We start from the raw sequence: 21,031 nt of genomic DNA, 5'->3' as shown, positions 1-21,031 counted from the left end.
AAAAGGGCAAAATAGCCTACCCATCACAAAACGGCTGGGAACCATATCAAAATATATTTTTTTGGTTTCCACTCAACCTGTTTTTGAAAGCCTGGAAAATGGTAAATTCAGCACAGCAAACCATTTGTTCCTAGCTTTTACAAGGGAAAAACCACAGGCTTCTTTGTACATCATTTTATTGGCATTTTCTGGGAAAAAAACAAATGTTCTCCCTTTTTGGTTATTTTCTCTCACCCCCCTACAGAAAACTAGGATTCCTTGGTGGCGTTATGACCACCTGCATGTGGGAAGAAAAGGGGCCAAATTTGGCTGAGATATCTCACGTAATAAAAAAGTTAGAAGGTTTGAATGGCAACATACCGAAATTACCAAAAACGGCCTTGGCACTGGGGGCAAACCCTTGGCAGTTAAGGGGTTAATGTTAATATCGAGACCTTCGAAGATACCATTAAACCTTTTCCAAAACTGTACCACTGCCTAACCTCGAGCCCGATAACCCTTATATCACACACCACCTCCAGAATATCCAGGTGTGGCTCACGGACGATAACCTCTATCTTAACGACTCCAAGACTGATTTTTTTGTATCCATTCATTTAGATCACAACAATTCACATTGCCTCACCAGATGGGTACAGCACCAATCACGCTGCATCAGGTGAAAAACCCAAATATCATTTTCAAAGCCAAACTGACTACAACACAAGACACTTTGATATCCTCATTCTTATGAGAATTGCTCCCTGCTTGGTTATGTCGTACAAGCGCTCGTCCTCTTACGCTTAGATTATTGTAATGCCCTTTTCCTAGAGCTACATAAAAATCCTCCAAGTCATCTGCAATGTATTCAAATGAAATAGCAAGATTTATTCTGGGACTCGAACCCTGAGACCATGACTTACCAGGTATGAAAGCCCTAAAGTGGCTGTTTACAAAAACAAAACCACAAAAAGACAACTGCATAACATTCTGAATCCTCATAAATAATGCTTCTAAATGCCCGACCTTGTACCTAAATAGGTACCAACGTGGTTGTTCAGATCATCACAGGGTAATAACCTATCAGTACCCAACAGAGAGGAAGATCCCTACCAGTGCTAGGCCCACAGTTCAGCAACAGGTTCTTTTCAACCTTAAAAAACCTCAAGAGTTTTGAAAGGAGTATGAAATGCTGGCTCATCAAACAGAATATCTAAATGCAGACATCTTCACACATATGAACCAACTAGCCTTTCTCACTCCTTTCCTGACTCTTAGCCATTACTCTGAAGCACTTATGGATGTACTTAAGCAATTACCTGTTAACCTAAAACATGCCTGCATTGGCACTGAGAAAGGTTATCTGCCCTGTCCCTAGGTCTACCCGTTTTTTGTTTTATTGTAATGTCTATTCCCCAAAAGACACCAGATGCCTGAAAACGCATAATGCTGTAACAAAAGCATCATTCACTTTGTGAAATCTACCCTTCCCAATGGAGATCTCAGATACCACTGTACTTAAGCAAACTACTTGGGCTTCTAACCTCATCCCACACCATCAAAATCCTCGTTTATGTGTCATACTTTTGTATTGTACCTATGGCTTGCTATGTTCTCCCAGCAAACTTTGAAATGGAAGATCCAGGGAGTTTGCACCTTACAAAACACCAAATAAAACCAAATAAAGAAATAAAATGGGCAGAGCAGAGTTCTGAAAAAAACCACTGCCGGCTATGCTACATCCCAAATCTTTCTATCCCCTTTCAAAAGAATGGGACTCTTGGGAAGCAGCGACATACTTTAAGACTGTGGTAATGACAGCCTACTCAGCTGATGGGTTTCCCTGAACAACCACAGCACCCTCTTTGGATGTTATATGCCACTTAGGAATAGCGTGCTCCAAAAAAATGTCATCTTCCATTGCAGTTAAAAATTGCAGCACCATTGTCTTCAACAGTCTCAAGAAGGAAGACGCCTTGATTGTGATCGGTGCAAAAATCCTAGAGCAGAAAGGCTTTTCAGGAGCTGGTTATCGCAGGGCCTTCAAGACTTTCAACTTCACGCCTCTAAACTGCCAATTTGGTAGGTGAGAATGCTCAATCACCTAGGAGGTGGGCATGTCCACTGCATCAGCCACCCTGGGCAGAGCCTCTGCCAAATTTGGCCCCAGAGCTTAAGTTGGAAGGACAGTTTCCAAGGGGACTGGTGCTTGAGGCCGATTTGGGACCAAAAAGGCCCTTGCTTCTTTGTCAGCCAAAAGATGAAGGACTTGTCAAATGACAAAATCTCAAGGAGCTTCTCCAAATCCATGTGCGGACGAGGACAGTGAGGCCACAGTAGTCAACTGGAGCCATAGGCACCATCAGTTGCTGCTGAATGCTAAAGATCACTGACGGAGACAATTAACATTCATCAAAACCGCATTTGTTAATGTGGGCCTTGCAGAAAGAGCGAAATGAACCCAAGGGGTAGATAGGCTATGGAAAGGACTCCACCCCCTGGCTAAGAATCACAATGTCAACCCTAAATGTCAACCAGATCAGCCACAAAAATCCTCTTTGTATACCAGAGAAGAAGCTGAACAACCAAACATGAGGGTGGAGGCTGCTTGGTCTATTGCCTGTCTTTATGGTACCTCTTTCTCAGAGACACTGGCACCGGTACCAGTGATTCAGGCCTGTAACCTCTTGGAATTGTACTTGCCAGGAGCCTGAAGGCAGAAAGGATGGGGCATCCAAGTAATCATGTATGGAATCAAAGCCTCTGGCCACAAAGCACCAGGTTTACAGAGGGAGCCATGCTTAACTTCCAACAGATGGTCCATCTGTACCACCCTTGCAGGTTTGGAGGAATCGGCCAGAGCCTGACTAACTCAAGGATGGATGTGACCTGCACAGATTCTAGATTTTAATGCACCAACACTTTAATGACCTTTTCTCGGAGGAAAAGGTATTCAGGTACCAAAGGAACAGTTGTTGCTTTACTGAGAACATAGGTACGCCTACAAGTCACTTGTGTGCTAGAAGGTCCAGAACTATTGGTCCCTGAATGACACTGGACTGCTTCCTTTAGCCTACATGCGCTGTAGGTAGCTCCGGAAAGATCATGGCATGATACCAACACAGAAAACAAAGGATTGCACTGGACACAATTTCCCCAGGTATTTGACGCAGGCCCTGTGTGCATCAGCAGTCAAGACTGGGCAGGTGCACCAAAATAACGCCTTATATGTGGCATGCAGCATGGAGCCCCTGGTCCTAAGGGAACACATTTTTAAATGCTTTACTACTCTTCTGATCCATTCTAGTGGAGTCCATTTATTTTTAAAACAAAAACCAGCATGAGAGGCCAGTCTTCATGCAATGAAAAATAACACACGTGGACACTTTAAAAAAAACAAAAAGGCTCAAAAGACCGAAATTAGAGTAATAGAATAAAATAGAGGACAAAAAAACAGCAGTTCTCAGACCAGCCAGTTAGCAGATTATCAGTCATTGGTGGTTTGGGCAGGGGGCAGCTATATAAGGAGCGTAGGCAACCATTAGTATAACGGGGGATTGCATTTGCGAGTGGGGATCAAGAAGAACAACCAACAGAATGAACATTCAGACCCTAAAGGTAATAATGTGTAAGACATATGTCTGGTTAAACAACCTTTACATTCTGATTGCAGTGAGTGTCAATGTCACTGCCCTGTTACCCAGAAACGAATAGGAAACCGAGCTCACAGGAAACACAGAGAACACCTCAGGTAATATTAGCATTATAAAAATACATGGCAAAAAGCTGCCACAATACAATTTAATGTGTGTGTCCTGTGAAATACTTGTTGATACTGTATTTTGTCAGTGGCCAAGAAGACTATTTTTTTTAAAGTAACTAATTTGTCAGTTATTTCATATTCTGTTAAAGATTCTATTTCTAGTTGAATCATCATCACAATACTCCATATGCAGGTTAATTGACGTTTTTCTTCTAGGAAATATTCATAAGGAACAGTAAGAAGGTGCATGAAAAGAGGAAAGAACAGGAGGGAAGCACCCACCAATACCCCCAACATTTTGGAATATATCAGAAGCATTCAGCGGGTATACTACTTAACAGTTAGTGGAGATCTACAGTATTAGTCTTGTATAAATTGTATGAATATTCTGACCTCTAATGCAGAGAACCCCTTAACTTTAATATCATTTAATGTAGCAAAGGAACTTTCCACCCTGAACATTCTGTATAGCCTGAACCCCCTACTGTACTTCTTTCTCCAAAGCAAGAATCCTAGAATGGTCTAAATGTCTTCCTTTGGTGGGCCAGCCCTTGACACAGATCACACTTCTTCCACATGAGGGCAGAGGCAGCAAATGCAACTTTCAAGATGGTCTTTCTGAACCATATTCATCGTTTTGCCTTTTCTACATGCTTCGAAGAGTGCCCCCTTCCAGAAATGTACAGACCACCCAACACTCAGAACCCTGCCAAGGGCTGTCCGCACAATAAATGGAGTAAAAGAAAATCTCAAAAAAAGCAATAACCCCAATTGAAAAAACAGTCAGCAGGTCCCTATTCCCCCAACACATGGTATAGGATGCAACATTAAGCTGATTGTTTGGAACATAGATGATCATCACCAGTGGTGAAGTCGGGATTTAATGATGGGAGGTGCCCTTCACGCATACACCAGGACCTAAAGCTGGGTCACAATTGATCGCTGATGCACCCTAATGGCAGAAAGGACTGTGTTAAGTTAAAGTGTGCAAAGGAAAAATAGGAATAAAGAACCTCAAAGCCTGCTTTCACCCAGTCACTTAAGTGAAATTACAATACAATATTCCATAAATGTTTAATCAGCATGAATATTTAATTGCAAACAATGAAAACATATGAGCAGGGACAGCTGGCAAAACAATATGTCCTTCAATCGCCCCTTAAAGCAAAAAGCAATTAACGTTTTATTCAAACCTCAGATGATGTCAAATCCCAAAGTTTTACACTGGTAATTACATGGTGATCACAGGACGCTACTTCTACATATGTGCACACACTGTAAGAGAGTGACGATACCTTGGATGAGTCCGAGCTCTTCATATAAGGTTCTGCGCAATGTGCAATGCTTCCTTGGAGGACTTTCTCAATTCGAGCCACAAGGAATATTTCAGAATGCGGACACGTGACCGAAAATATTCCCTAGAAAGAATTAAGTGTTTTTATTATGAAGGTGCACACACACATCAATACACCCATGCATCGAAATAGTTCACGTCGACCCAAACAAAACGTTTTTATACATATATTTTCAAATGTATGCCGCATAAGCATGGTAGTCCTGTTTTGGTTTGTTGAGGAATACTAGACTCCACTTTAAAATTAACCGTTTGTAATACTTTTTAATTATGGCTATTCATGATTTATTAGAATTCCTTTGACGTTTTCTTACATACTCTTGACATCGGATCCAACTGTGTTAAAATGTTGTGTCAACACCATTAAAATCCTAAAATAGACATATATCCTGTGTCTCCAATGTATAGACATATGGAGTATGAACAGTAAACAACCCCTGCATCTTAGGAATGTATTATGTTTCATATATTTGCCTCTTGAAGATATAAAATGGCATTTGCGCAAGATGACTAATCGTGTATATGGACTGTAGTGAAAACCATTAAACAGGCAAGAGTCCTTGCCTTCAAGACTCTTGAAATATGAGATTCAGAAAATATAGCTAAAAGTCTAGGGGGCTTCTAAGAGAATGTCAATGTCAGCTTTCAATATGCTAAATGTTCCGCCTGGTAATTGGTTTACTGTGTTTGAGGGAAAAACTTGACACTAACAAGGGAAGGCCGGGAACAACTTTCTCGGATGTGAGGAACAGACGGAGAGCTCCTACAGAGTTGGATCTGTTCAGGACTGGAGTTCACACAATGTGCAGTGCAACCTATGGGAATGGGGCAGGTACTTGGACGTCTACATTCTGGGTGAGAGGAAGGATGTTAACGGAAACAATAGAAAGGTGCGAAACATTCAAATTAATCAGCAGTTAAAATATAGACAAGGAGGCAAGTCTTTCATTGAGGGTGCCTGCATAACAAGGAATCATGAAAGGGCAGAACAAGGAATCAGGAAAGTGCACTCAATTAGGGATGGGAGGGTGTCTGGAGTATCCTATGGGTTTCTACAAATAAGGAATGGTGAATACACAAATTCCCCTAAAAGAGTGCTGGGGCAAATGCCAAAAATGCAAAAGCGTGGTCCAATGAACCATTCCAAAAATGTAAGCAGAAAGTTGAACTTCTAGCGATGGCTACTGGTTGCCCAAAATGTTAATCATGAATTGCTCATCTCAGAAAAACATTGCATTCACGTTGTGACCTCCTGCCGATCTAACAATTGTTCTCCTAGTTACCTGCTTTGGATATTGGAGCATGGTCTCCTGAATGATGTTGGGTATCCGCTGTAAGCAATCCCCGCTGCCATTCATCAGCTGTTGGGGCACATTCGGTATCATCTGCCTCACAGAGGGATGATTCAGATCCACATGGAAGTCTGACGAAATCTTCCGATTGTTTTTGATGTCAAACAGAGATAAAGTGACAAAGAAAGGCTCTACCTGAAAAACAACATTGTAAATAAATGAGTTTTTCAATAATTATCAGGCTGACACAGTGCACTGGGGAATCTTAAAATGCAAATGCAAGTAATTCCAAACAAAACAAAAGAATCAAATTCTTTTGCTACTAAAATTGCTTTTAAACGTGTGAAAACCAAAGAAAATGGTGGTAGAGAAACAGTGATATATTTGTGTAACATTAACAATCACAATCTCTGTAGAACGAAAATGACATTTTGAAAAACAAAACTAATTGGTTAAATCTGTTGATAATCCATTACTTAGCAACAGCTTAAAGTAGTCAAAATGTCATTTTCAGGTGATCTGATGAATGCATTTAATATGTGAGAGAAGTGTAGGGTAGTTTGGTCTTGAGAACAAGGGAAGAGGCTGGGAATTGGGAAATGTGGGGTTTAAATGATGCAGGCAGTTTCACCACAAAGGCTGAACATTTGCATTACATGGGCTGGGTTGACTATGTACAAATTGAGTAAAGTGATCGGTGTACCAGTTTTGCAAAATGCAATGGATTGCATTGCTCACTGGCAATCCCCATTAATTGATTCCACTCTTCATTACTACAGTTATTAACCATGAGGTTATCATCCGGGTCTGGGAAACAGTAAGCCTGCTCAGTCCGACTCTATTTTCAATAAGAAATAATGGAGAGAAAAAAAAAAAAGTTATCCCCTCCTCATTGATCACATTTCACAAGCCAAATGAACATGTAATGTGCTGTTGAGCCAGACCCCCAACCGGACGACAGGACACAATAAGGCAACCCTGTTCTACAAGATACCTCCCAGAGACCAGGGTGGTTGGGCACAGTCTAGTGCCCATGTGGGAAGAAATATTTTAGTCCCTGCCTTGAGCCAAGAATTACCTGGACTTATCAAAGGACGAAACATGTCTGAGGCCGCTTGTGTTTCTGTGCAGAGGACACTTGTCATAGCAGTTTTGGCTGGGCTGCTTCCATTGATGGCAGTACCTAACGGAATCTATTTTGCAATGACGCACACAGGCTAAAAGGCAGTGGTGTGGAAGGTTGCCCAGAGCAGTGCAAGTGGTTCGGATGTATTCAAAACATTCAACCCATCACTTTTTTGGTTATAACATCAAAGCAACTGGCAGTAAACTAGATTTCTCCTGAGTGACAGAGGTCCACGTTGATGAGACCGCCAGGGACCACTACAATACAGGAATTATATATTTTCTAGACTGATCTCAGACTAACCAGGCATCAACTTATGACTTGTGAGTGGCACCTTGTCATCTCTGCCGCTGTTATTACTTCAATTGATGTCCTTAAAGTAAAAAGGAGGCTTCACTGTGGAACTTAGCCCCACACCACAAGGGACCCCCCCACTCCCATCACCCGTGATCATGGCTGCAGGCAGCCCACACTACAAGGGACCCCCCCCCCAATCACCTGTGACCATGGCCGCAGGCAGCCCACACCAAAAGGGACACCCCCCCATCACCCGTGACCATGCCCGCAGGCAGCCCACATGGCACTACACACCGCATGCATGCCCCCGACTAATGTCCCCCCCTCCCCAACAGTGACGGGAACCTGAAAGCAGGCCCCAACTCCTGTCACCCACCAGTGACGGGAACCTGCAAGCAGGCCCTGACTCATGTCCCCCCAACAAACACATTGTCACAACATACAATCATGTAGCAAATGTCCACCCAAATGCCACACCACGCTGCCCCCTCTCCTCCCCCCCAGTGTAACTCCACACCCATCCATTGTCCCCACTTCCCAGTACAGGCCCCATGGCATGTCATTCACAAAAGCACACATGCATGCACCCAAAGACATGCCCAACATGGCCACACAGCAGTGACACATGACTGAACCAATGACGCATGCAGCAAACAAATGAGATCAGACAACACTAATATCGGACTGCATGGAAATGTATTAAAAATAATCAAAAATGAGCAAATGAAAATCAAACATCACATTGAAAAAGAAATTAATGTAAATCGAAATGAAATTCAAATTCCAAAGGAACATGAAATCCAAAAATAGTAAAAATCCTGAAACTGGTCATCATTTTTGCACATCCAAACGTAAACCAAAAAACACCATTACTCCATGGGTAAAAAAAAGCCAACAAATCCACAATAGTTCAACTATACACAATGAAAGTTTGAAGGGTTCATGATCCCAAAACCAGATGAATCCTCCAACAAAGCCCTATAAAAAACCAACTATATACAAAAAGTGGAGCAATGCCCATGGACTCCAAAGAAAAAAGAAAGGAAACCTAACACAAGAACTATTTACAATGGCGGCAGGCTAGTCCTAGGGCTCACCGTTGTTACCAAGAGTTTTGACCACGGCATCATCGAACTTCGTGTCTACAGCCCAGAAGCGGGACTGTGCTCTATCCTCGAGGGCTCGAAGGGACACTGTCATGCTCTCCACCAACTCCCTGCAAGTCTCCTAGAGGAATTGCCTGCCCCATGGAGTTCTGTGCCGTGACCATGGTGAGCCGTGCACTCTCTGCCCGCCGCCACTCTGCACCCATTTGCCAGCCCATCCGCTGCCACACGGAAGACACACTTTGTCCAGGGTCCTCCTGCCTTTTGGCCAATGCCTGCCCCTGTGAGGTAGTTTACCCAGAGTCCTGGCGCCTCCTACGTCGAGCCTGCTGCTGCCTTGATGGCATCTGCCTGTGCCACCACGACTGCCTCCGGGAAGATGGCAACCCCCGGGGCCGTCGTGCACGTGCCCTGCTCCAAGGTGCCTACACAACCTCCATTGCCAGGGGTCCTGTTGCTGGGGTGACCACCTCTGCTGACTCCAGACTGTGGCAGGGATGGGATCTCCATCAGCCTGGCCGCGGTGGCTGGGGCAGGTTCACAGGGGGCACTGGTGGCATCTGGGCCGGAGGACGGCATGGAGGATGACTGGCGCATAGTGGGTGAAGAAGAGGAGGGGGTCGCAAGAGCGCTCAGCACATGGAGGAAACCCGCGACAATGAGCAATCCAAGCCAGTTCAGGATGGCACACACCTGTTCGCTATGACGTGCGTGGTCCTACCAGGAAGCACGCACAACATCACGAATGACGTGTGTGCACATCGCAACACCGACTAGGATGGGCTATACCCTGTCACAGATTGCCTCGTATTCAGGTAGAGGAATGTCAGTTGCCGTGGACTCCTCCTCTAACTGCGGACGGGCCTGGACTGAGGCATCCGTGCCGGTGCACAGTGATGCAGTCTCAGTTTCAGGGACAGGATTAGGCACAGGCCCCTCCGCGGCGACCTCTGCTGCCTCCTGCCCCTGCTCCTGGACTGCACCATTTGCATCACCCCCTCCAGGCCCCATGTGCAGGTCTGATGCGGCCCCCTCCTCCACCTCAACCACCACCAACCTGGATGCCTCGGCACAGTCTTCCGCACTGGATTGCCCCTATGGGGGCTCACCTGACCCTTCTGCTGCGGAGGAGCCCGCTTCCAACCTCGCCCTCTTCGGCATCCCCTCGGCAGCTGCGGACACGGCACCAGTCCCCTCGCTCCCGGAAGATGATATAACCTGGGAGGGTGACTGGGCCTTGCGTCTCCGCCTGGTGTTGGCATCCCCGCGGCTTTTCCACCACAGCGCCGCCTCCTCCCTCTATCACAATCATCGCTGTAGATAGGGAGACATTGAACACAAGCTTCAGGGTACTGAACAATAGTCTGCTGGACCCAAAGAAAATGTACTTGAGTGGCACTGTCAAACGTCACAACCATCACTGTCCACAACACACGGGTCAGTGCATGCAACACACATGAACGGCATGTGCAACAGACCTTTGCATCCATGTCCAAGGCACTGTTTGAACATCAGAAGGGGAGCTGAACCTCACATGCATCAAGAGACATGTCGATCACATGCACACACACCACCGGACAGTCATGCATCTGGCCAGGTCTACCTCCTGCACAGAGCACACATTGTCAACTGTGCCACATCAGTCAATCAGGCATCCAGATGGCCATGTGTCATGCATCCATGGCGTTTCACAGTCACACACTCACCACTCAGACACACGCACATGTACACCTGTGCACGTCCATGAAGGTGACATAAGCATCCATGTCTCAAACCCCAAACATGGTCGAGCACAGACACAGCCATGCAATCATGTGTGTGTCGTCACATGCTGGTGCACATCATGCATTGCAACACAGACACCATTGATGTGGAACACGCTTGACTGGACTCACATGCAGCACCGTCATGTCCCTGCACACAGACATCCAGACATACGGCCGAGGTGCCCACTCCTGCCACACCTCAACATGCACTATGCGGGACAAGAACACATGGACACTTACCACTCGACTCCAGACGGGTCTGCAACTGGAGGACCTGGTGGTGAAGCGCTGGGCGTGTGCGCTCCAGGACCCTCTTCTGGATGTTGGTCAACTGGTCCCGGCACCCCACTTCTACACCAGCCGCAACGAGACGCCGGGCCTTGCTGAGGGTCCTGGACCTGAATTTCTCCCAGCGCTTCCAGACGCATTGGTAGTCGCAGGATGCCACCCCCTGTGCATTGATGGCATCCACGTTGTCCGACCAGATCCCACTCCGTCCTTCCGTGTCCAGGCGCGATGTGGAGAAGAGGGCATCATAATGCCCCAGGACTTGCTCCACCAGGATGCCAACTTCATTAGCAGTGAAGTTGGCAGCCCTCTGCCTTACTGACTGGGGGTTGCCACTAGCCACAGATGTTGCTTGGTCTGACATGGCAACCCCAAAGGGAGGTGTGTGTGGGCAACTGAGTCCTGGGGCTGGGCTGTGGAGCGATTATACAGCAGTCGGAAATCTACTGTTCCAGTAGAGGTGGTTGCAGCAACAGGACCTCTGGTAATGTCTTCTTTGCAGGCACCAAATTGCAGGGCATGTTGGCAGCAGGCTGGCTGGCAGCAGCAGATGGCTCGTAGGAGGCTACTCAGGGCTTGGGGGGGGGGGGGTAGGTAAATGGCCTTCTGGGCAGGAGCGTGGTCTTCCGTGTGTAGTCGCGCGGCCAGCTTGATGCAGAGTGACTTCGACTGTGAAAAAACAGCGCATTAGCGTGTGATTCAAGGAAAGGCCTTTAGCGTGTAAGTGACGTGATGCGCACAGGCGTTGCCTTCGGCACGGGTTAAAGGTTCTGCGCGGGACAGCAGTTTGCAGTATGTGCTTTTCGTGGAGAACGACATGTGTGTTTCTTCTTCTTGTGGGTTCACACGCGATATCCTCACTACGGTTAGAGTTTGTACTTCTTGTTTTGGCGGGGGAGTTGCCTACGCGCACACACGCGTGTGTTTTTCTTTTCCACGCAAGGCAGACTGAGTGTCACACTTATTTTTCACACTGTGGTTCCCACTGTGTGTCGCGTACCTCATTTCCGAGGTCAGAGTAGCCTGCGTGTTCCACGTGTATGTATTTTTTGTGTCCCTGGGTGCCACGGCGTACTGTGGGAGGTTTATTCACGCACGTGGGCTACCAGGGTTTGCGTGCACGTTTTTGTTTTGTTTTGTTTTTTTGGGGTGCCTGAGCATTGCGTGACCTGAAATTTTTCACCAGGGGTCACAGACAGCCTCGCAGGAGCACAGGGGTGCGTCTACCATCACGTACCCTGCCCCATTCACCCCAATTGCCCAGGACAATTGGTGTGTGCACCTCCCCCATTGGCAATAGTCCATCTGTGCCATGGTTGGGAGGCCACCAGAAGGTAAGGGCGGCAAAGCTTGGCAACCTCCCAGGGCTGGGCGTGGTGGGGCATGTGGCCGGGGTGTCCAGGGAGACCAAGATGGACGCAGAGGGGGGCGTGGCCAGGGTGTTCCACAGGGGCAGGATGTCCAGCCACATGCTGGGACAGCCATGCCACCACCTCTAGCGGCTTAGGGAGATGCTGATGCTGCAGAAATCACCGGCGCACATCTGACGCCACAGCCAGTGTCATCTGCTGGCACGGGCCACCAGGTAGTGGAAGCTGCAGGTGCAGCTGCGGCAACAACCACCCATGCTCGGGATCAGCCAGCGCAGGCTGCCTTGGCACAGCAGGCCTCCCAGGCAGATTTTCAGGTCAGGAAGGCCAAGCCACGTGTGTCTAAGGTTGCTGTGACCAAGGCACATGTATCTGGGGCAGTGGTGACATCTGCTGCCCCGAGCAGACAGGTGGTGGGAGCTGCAGGGGCAGATGCAGCCAACACCACCCCGGCTGTGAGTCTGCCAGCCAGGATTGTGTTGGTCACAGCCCTTGGCACTGAGGCAGTTGTGCCGCTGGGTCCTGGCAACAGCACCCAGCAGCCAATGACTCAATTCAGGCCTTCCGTCCTCATGCCATTGACTACTCCCATTGGCCAGTCCACCAGCGCCACTGCCCCTACTGACCAGAGCAGCATTAGCCACTCAGTGCCCGCACAACCAGCCAAGAGGAGGAAGTGTGCTTCTGTGCAAGAGGCTAGGACCCCAGACAAGCTCCGGCCTCCAGCACGACAAGGAAGAAGTCTTTCAATAAAGAGTAACTGGACTTTCTTGCGGGCTATGTGTTGGCACACGACCGTGATATGTTGGTGGGCCCAGGTTGCCATACTACGCCTGCCTAGCATCAGGTCCACTGGCAGTGCATTGCGGAAAGTGTCAGTGCCATGGGATTTGAGAGGCGCACAGCTCATGATTGCTACAAGCGTTGGACTGACCTCCGACGCTGTGCAAAACAAAAGCAGGGCTCTAATTACGCCTTGACTCTGGTGACTGGCAGTGGGCCACCACCAGAGGAGGATGAACTCACTACGCACGAGGAAATCACTGCAGAGTTCATTGATGAGGGACGAATCCAGGGAGTGGAAGGGATGCCGGATTATGATGGTGAGTGTTGATGCCTGTGTGTCCAGCACATGTGTGTTTTGCTTGTGTGATGTGTTTTGACAGACTGCCAGTTCAGGCTATGTATTCATGAGTGCCATGTGTGACACATGCAGTGCTTGACTGATGCGTGCTTGTTGTGATGCAGTCTTCATGCAGGCCATGTGCTGCACAACGGGGCAGTCCTCATCACCACACATGCACCCTACTTACATGCAAGTCACTCGGCAGCCTCTCCTGTCCATGTTCAAGCTCACTGACATGTTTGCATATAGCCTGTGGTGGTGTTCCACTCAACACTCGGCCTATGTCGTCACATGAGTGATGGCTATGTGAGGTCACCCTGCAAACTGTTCCTCCTCACGGGCATGCTTCCTTGCATCTCCACCACCCTGCAGCTCACTGTCTCCATGGTACTGGTGATTTTCATGTAGGACTACTGCAATGGCCTGTTCCCCATTCCTGTGTACATGCACACTTCCCTCTACAACCCTGCCAAACCTGTACTCTGGGGTACATTCTTTGTCCTTGATGCAGGGTGTCTCACTTGGACCATGCAGATGGCACAGGTTCAGAGTGGACATTAGTGTTCATTCATGGACCATGTGCATTTCCTGCAAGCCCATATGGGTCTGTGGCAGGCTACTAATTGTACTACATCTCCAGCATTTTATCCCTCTCATTGTATTTGGTCGTCCATTTCACGCTCACTCAAGGTCACTTTCTCATCACGCAAATGTTTAGGGTGTCCTTGTCTGTGTTGTGCAGATGTCTCCCTCTGTTACAGCCACCCTGCCTCTAGGCAACTGGTGTTGTGGCTTCTGTGTATGGGTGTACTTCTGATAGTTACTCATGTGTCACGCTTTCTGTCCTTCTCTCATCTACTGTAGTCTCAGTTGACAGATGACAATTGACACCTGCCAACACTGTCTGCAACTACACAGTACTCTGGTCAGCCATTCAAAGCCATGCACTGCCTCCCTGCCATTCCCCGGAGAGGGGGGTGGGGAGGTGGGGGGTTCACTGTAGCCCTACAACCCAGTGGCAACACTTTGCACATGACTGCACTTTCCCTTACACTGCTGTCATGTCACGAGATTGATATCACTACGTTTTTGTTTATGTTGATAGTTGAGGCCGTACACATGTACTGCACTGCACCCACGCACTTCTGAGACATGTTTTACCCTTCTACATGCCTATTCACTTGTGTGATGTCAAAGTGACCTGGCATGTATGTATCCAAGTGCCTCCCTTCACTGTATTTCAATGCACTTGCGTTGTTGCATCCTGTGACACGTGTAATTTTTTTTAATATTTATTTTCTTGTAGTGCATGTTGACATGCATTTTACATGTGTCATGGACAGTTCTATTTAACTTACTGCTGTGGCTATTTGGGAATTCTGCCATGGCTATGCTACGTGCCATCTCTTCGTTGCTATCTGTCATTTTCGGCTAAGATATATGCCTGCCAGAAGGTTGTGTGTGATACAGGTGATCTGCAACATGCAGTACATGTGTGGGTTTCACATTTGATACGCATCCATGTCTGCTTTCAGGGTCCCCTTCCATTTCAATGCCACTGCATGCATGTCGGAGTTTGTGTCGTGTGTGACATGGCTGCTTCATGTGTTGGTTGTCAATATTGTGATGTCTGTGTGTGGTATGTGCAGCTGACACTTGTGCTCATGTGTTTTTTTTAACTTTGTTTCTGGTGATGAGGCAATGGAAGCAGAGGAGGAGGAGATGGCAGACAGGGTGGAGGGTTCAGGTCAACAACCATGCACCAGTGGAGGTCGTGGTGTGGTAGGCCGCAAACATCCATTAGTGCTCCAGGCCATTGTGTCCAAGGCTGCCTCTGGGTACTACTCTCAGGATCTCTTTGACTCGGATGTTGAATCGGATGCTCATCAATTCATGCAGTCGACGGCGAGTGATTCTGTAGTGGATGCTGTTCTGTCTGCCACACCTGCAGTGGGGGTAGACCCCTTAAGGGGCCAGTCAGTGTTCGAATGTCTGCCTGTTGTGGTTACGGGTGCAGGGTCACGCTCCACACCAGTTGCTCCTGTTCCTGGGGCAGCAGATCGATGGGGGAATGCAGTTCTGCAGCCACAGGCAGTGCCAGCCCAGCAAGGACCACGACTCCTTGGGCCCAACAGGTGTAACACTGGGGGGAAATATGCCCTGTATGCCATTGCACAGCAACGGGGGATGGGGGGCAATTGAGATGTTGGCTCAAGGCATGAACGTGTGGCCGATTTGATTCTCTCCCCGGATAGGCAGGTGAAGCTCCAGCAGCAGGCAACGCAGTCCATGCGCCACTCACTCAGGCTGGGCACAGCTGCCTCCAACAGGGCCCGCCTGGCTGAACTGGTGCCTCTGCGCCCAGCTATTGCTGCTGAGGCAGAGGCCCACAGGGAAGTCGTGAGGGAAGACAACATCTCCCTCAGAACTACTCTGCACACATGATGAGCCAGGGGACACGGGCAGAATAGAGGCTGGAGCAGCTGGAACGCACCATCTCGGCTGAACTCCATGCAAGCCGGCAGGAGATCCGTCTGTCACGTGAGTGCTCGCAGGCAGAACGCCATGCTACACATGAGACCTTGCAGGGGGAACTCTGCTTCATGTGAGGTGCTGCATCGGGACCTACGTGCCATATTCCTGCAGAACCAGTCTTACCAGGCCTGCATGCTTGCTGCCGTGGAGGGGCTTGCTGGGGATATGCCTGGTCAGGCACCTGTACCACGCACACCTCCTGATGTACAACCAGAGGGTGACAACGACGACTAATCCCTCACTCAGGTCGTGCCGTGCAGACCATGAGCCTATGGAGAATTTGGTGTTGAGGTGCACCCCTGGGTCCACTATGGCAATTTTTTCACGGCTCCATATATACTGTCCCAACTAGCACGTCCAGCCTGGGCCTCAGAGACACAGAGGAGTGGACGTGGAGCCACACTTGGGCCCCCTAGTGGTGAAAACATTTCCAAAGGCAGCTGGAGACAGATGTTCTTCTCTCGTATTCCTCATCCGATATTCTATCAGAAAGATTATCGAGAGGTAAATGTGTTCGTTACAGCAAGCAGCGTTTTCATTTGGTGGCATGCGCATCTATTTCATAGTCACATTTTACAATTATTTTTTTTAATTAAATATTTTATTTGCATTTGCTGTCAAACATACAGTGTTGGGTTTCTGCATTATTGTAATCCTTTTATATCGTGTGACTGTAATACTGGTTTCTAACAACAATTAAACCATAAACAACAAATAACGGTTAATGTCTCTTGTTGCTGCAGTAGATCTGTGGTGGTTGCAGTTCAGGTGGTGTGGGGGCTCAGGTGTTTAAGTACTTGTTGTGGAGGTGCTTGTTCTGGGTGATCCTTCCGTGTTTTCTTGTATTGTGTCATAGTTGTGTAGTGATTTTGTGCTCTTTTCAGGGGGGCTTGTCTTCTGAGAAGAACAAGTCTCTTATTAGGGCTTTCCATGCTTCGAGCGTGGTGCTTATGTCTTCCTCTGACCCCTTGGTCCCTTCGTCCCAGGCCTTGGTCTCTGCTGTGGCCCATCTCTCTAGTTCCTTGTACCATGGCTCATATTGTGGTCCTCTGGGTGGTTTCCATGCCATTGCTATTGCCCTTTTTGCTAGTATAGACACCAGGTCCATTAGTTTCACTATATGTTTGTGCTTTCTCAATCTGGGGTATGTACCCAATAGGCACTCTTTTGGACCCCAAGTCATATCTGTTCACTCCCGCTTCCCAGCAGGTTCGCCTAATTTTTGCCCAGAAGCCCTGTGTTTTGGGGCAGCACCAGAACATGTGCATTATGCCAGCCTCCTCATTGCTGCACCAGGGGCATTTCGGCCGGGTTTGTTTGTTGAAGCTTGCGATTCTAAGTGTTATCATGTAGGTCCTGTAAAGGACTTTTAGCTGGATTAGTCTGAATCTGGCGTTCCTGGACACCTCTTTTGGGTCTATCAGTGCCCTTTCCCATTCTTTCTCAGTTACTGTGGTCTCCAAGTCTTTCTCCCATCTTTCTTTCAGTGTGGCATTGCGGGGGTTGGGCCTGTCTGTCAGTTGACCATATATGGTGGACACAGGCCGCCAGCCATCGCTTAGATTGTACACTTCTTCTAGTATGGGGCTCGGTGCCAGTTCTTCTGGTCATGTGTCCCATTTCACTTTGGCCATGTGTTTGATCCGTTGGTACCATAGGAATTTTCCCTTTTCCAGACCCTCATGTGCGTGTAGTGTCTCGAAGTCCCTGAAAACTCCATCGTCGAACTTGTCTCCCCAGGTGTACAGTCCAGCTGTTTCCCATTTTCTCATTACGGCTATGTCTGCAGGCACCTTGCATACGTCTGCTAGCATCGGGGTGTCGGGCGAGTACGGGTGTCGCAAGTGAAGCACTGATATGGTTCTATTCCATATTTGTCTGCCCAAGGTTACAATCATGGGTGTGTGTGCTACGTCAATTGGTGGGCTCCATAGTATTTCCTTGAGGTGTGCCGGGGCTATCAATTGTTGCAGATAATTAGTTTCGGCTGTGGCTTTGTCCGATAGCCACCTCGTTACATGACTAAGCTGTGCTGCCAGGTAATATTTCTCGAGATCCGGTAGTTGTATCCCTCCTTCCTTGTGTGGTAGTGTCAGTATGGCCAGGGGTAGTTTGTGTCGAGCCCCACCCCATAAGAAGTCTCTAAGTAATGCCTCTAGTTTTCTGAAGTAGGGTGGCCTAATGTAGTAGCATACGTTTTGGAAGTGGTATAGGAACCTCGGGAGTATAATCATTTTAGTGATCGCTGCCCTACACATCAAGGACAGTGGCAGCTTGGACCAGAACATCAGAGATTTACATAAGCCGTTCTTAACAGCCACCGTGTTGCATTTGTGTGTGAGCTCTGGTGTATGTTTGATGTTAACCCCTAGGTACCTGAAAATTTCTACCTGCCATCTGATTCCCACCTCAGGCAACTCTGTTGCGTTGACCCCCCCATAGCCCTGCTAGTGGGAATGCGCAGGACTTTTGTTTGCTGAATTGTATCCCCGAGTAGGGTGCACTATTGGTGCGTTAATGTGTGGGTCACTCAGGTACAGGAGAACATCGTCAGCGTAGAGGGATATTATGTTGTATCTGGCCCCAACCTTTATCTCTGCATCGAAGCGCTGCTTTCTAAGGTATATAGCCATTGGTTCTAGCCCCAGGATGTATAGCATGGTCGATAACGGGCAGCCTCTCTGTAGCTCCCACACCTTTGACACCATTCTCCCAGTATTCACTCTTGCCTTGGGGGCGTTATACATCACTTTAACCCATCTCACAAAGCCCTCTCCAAACCCTTACTCGCTCAATGCCTCCATAACCATTCCCAGTATATGGAGTCGAATGCCTTGATTGCATCCAACGATAGTATTGCCATCTGTTCCTCGCTGTCTAGTGTTTGTGCCATGATGTGTTGGAGTATGCGCAGGTTAGCTGTTGTGTTGCGACCCGGTACAAATCCATTTTGGTCTTCATGGATCAGGGCCCCCACCACTCTCGCCAATCGCTTGGCCAGTATGGTGGTCAATATTTTACTGTCATAGTTCAGCATCGCCAATGGGCGGTACGAGTTGCAGTCGTCTGCTGGTTTATTTGGCTTGAGTATCAGGACTATCAGCGTTTCCCTCATAGCTTCCGTCAGGGTTCCCAAATCATACGCTTCCATGTATACTTCGTGCAGCAGTGGAGCCATGGTTGGCTCATATGCCTTATAGAATTCTGGCGGTAGGCCATCTCTTCCAGGGGTCTTACATGTAGCTAGGGATCTGATGGCATCCGTTACGTCTTCGATGGTGATTGCTTCATCTAGTGCCTCTCTCTGCTTAGTTTAGGGAGTCCTATTTCCTCTAGTGCATCTCTAATGTCCTTTTCCGACACCTTATTAACGTGAGCATAGAGTTTAGAATAGAAGGCAGCAAAGGTGTTGTTAATCGATTGTTGTGTCCTGTGTAGTGTTCCGCTCACATCCTTTATTGCCTGTGGTAGATGTTTCGGCTGTCACCACTTTCAGTGTTTCCCATATCGTGGCCCATCTGTCCACACTACCTGTATTGATTTGCACAAATTTCTCTAATTTGTCCACAAGATCCGCCTTGAACACTTGATCTGTAAGTGCATCTGTGGGCATGTGCCACAGCGGGATAGGTGGTCTGGGTCCTTTGATTTCCCATTGCATGATTAGGGGGCGGGGTGGGGAGCGATCTGATATCGATATGCCTAAGTATTGTGCGTATTCTACTTGTGGCATTTGGTCTCTGTCTATAAACAGTTAATCTATCATGGTGTATAGGCTGTGAGGGGATGAATAGTGAGAGTAGCATCTGTCCGTGGGTGTAGTGTCCGTCATATGTCGACCAGGTCCAAGTGGTCAAACATTGTGTTTAAAGCCTGCAAGGTTGTGTTTGTTGGATGCTGGGGTGGGTCAGATCTGTCCAGGGCCCTGTCTCTTACGCAGTTGAAGTTCCCCCCACCCCCCACATATAAAAAAAAGCCTTCTCTGTGGTGTGTAATTCTGGTACATATTTGTTTGAGGTGGGCTGGTATGCCATGGTTGGGGAAATACGAGTTTACTATGCAGACTTTGGTTTGTTTGATCACACCCCACATCACCAGGTATCTGCACTCCTTATCAGCTTCAGTCCCTAGCAGTTGGAATGGTATCTCTGGGCTCATCCACGTGAATACTTACCTTGCATATTTGGAGTAGGGTGCTCCTTGTCCCCGTCCCCCCAGGATTCTTTCAATTTGGACGTGGCTTTGCTCGCGAGGTACGTTTCCTGGAGTAGGGCTATTGATACTTTCTTTCTCTGTGAAAAGGATTTGATCCGGTTTCTCCGCAGGTATGATCCCATTCCCCTCACGTTCCATGTCATTATTCTAAGTTGTGTAGCCATAATCGTGTCTGAGCATCCCATTGTCCTGTTTCTTATCACCCTTCTCGTGCAGCTTGTCCCCCCCCAGGTTGTGCGCTCTTCTTCCTCATTAGTCACCTCCTTAGTTCCGTTGACTGAGTTTTATGTCCCCCTTCCCACCATTTGTTTGCAGCGTGTTGACAGTATAACAAAAGTAACAATAAACATAAACCAAACTGTTGCGCCCAGCGGCTGCGTTCTGCACACAACGCTCAGGCGCCCTTGCGCTGTCTAGTCCCATTCTAGGTTTCGAGCGCGAGTAAACCTGTGCTGGCAACAGGCCCGCACTAATCAGTTCGTAGGTTAGGACTGCATGCTCAGTCGGGGAGGCCGAGCGTGTTCCTCAGCCATCGTGCTGTCTCATGTTGTTCCAGTGGTCTTGTCGCTTCCTTGTGCTGTTTATGTTCCAGTGGTCGCTTCCTTGTCGTCCGCTAAATTATTGTGCTCCATCCACATAGTGGCTGCTGCCGGTGTTTCCAGAAATATTGCTCGGCCCTTATGTATCACCTTCAGCCTGGACGGGTAGAACAACATGTATTTCAGGTTTAGTTTTCTGAGCCTGGCCTTGATTGGTACGAAGGAGTTTCTAGCTTTTTGTACTGCTGGTGTGTAGACGGGATAGATGGTTATTT

The 21,031-nt window shown here is 48.0% G+C and overlaps 1 protein-coding gene across 9 annotated transcripts in view; it reads right to left on the bottom strand.

Annotated features, from left to right (window-relative positions):
* Positions 1-21,031, bottom strand: part of DOCK9 (dedicator of cytokinesis 9) — a 2,709,375-nt gene that overhangs the window by 1,551,839 nt on the left and 1,136,505 nt on the right. For all 9 annotated transcript variants that reach the window (XM_069639825.1, XM_069639823.1, XM_069639827.1 and 6 more), the window contains exons 12-13: positions 6,380-6,583; positions 5,038-5,160 (exon numbers count right to left, since the gene is read on the bottom strand). In XM_069639825.1, the coding sequence (XP_069495926.1) occupies positions 5,038-5,160; positions 6,380-6,583 (327 nt within the window). The remainder of the gene's footprint in view (positions 1-5,037; positions 5,161-6,379; positions 6,584-21,031) is intronic.

The sequence above is a fragment of the Ambystoma mexicanum genome, chromosome 7q (assembly GCF_040938575.1).
Source record: "Ambystoma mexicanum isolate Mex_15411 chromosome 7q, UKY_AmexF1_1, whole genome shotgun sequence".
NCBI classification, from domain to species: Eukaryota; Metazoa; Chordata; class Amphibia; order Caudata; family Ambystomatidae; genus Ambystoma; species Ambystoma mexicanum.
This window is presented reverse-complemented; position numbering and strand designations above follow the sequence as displayed.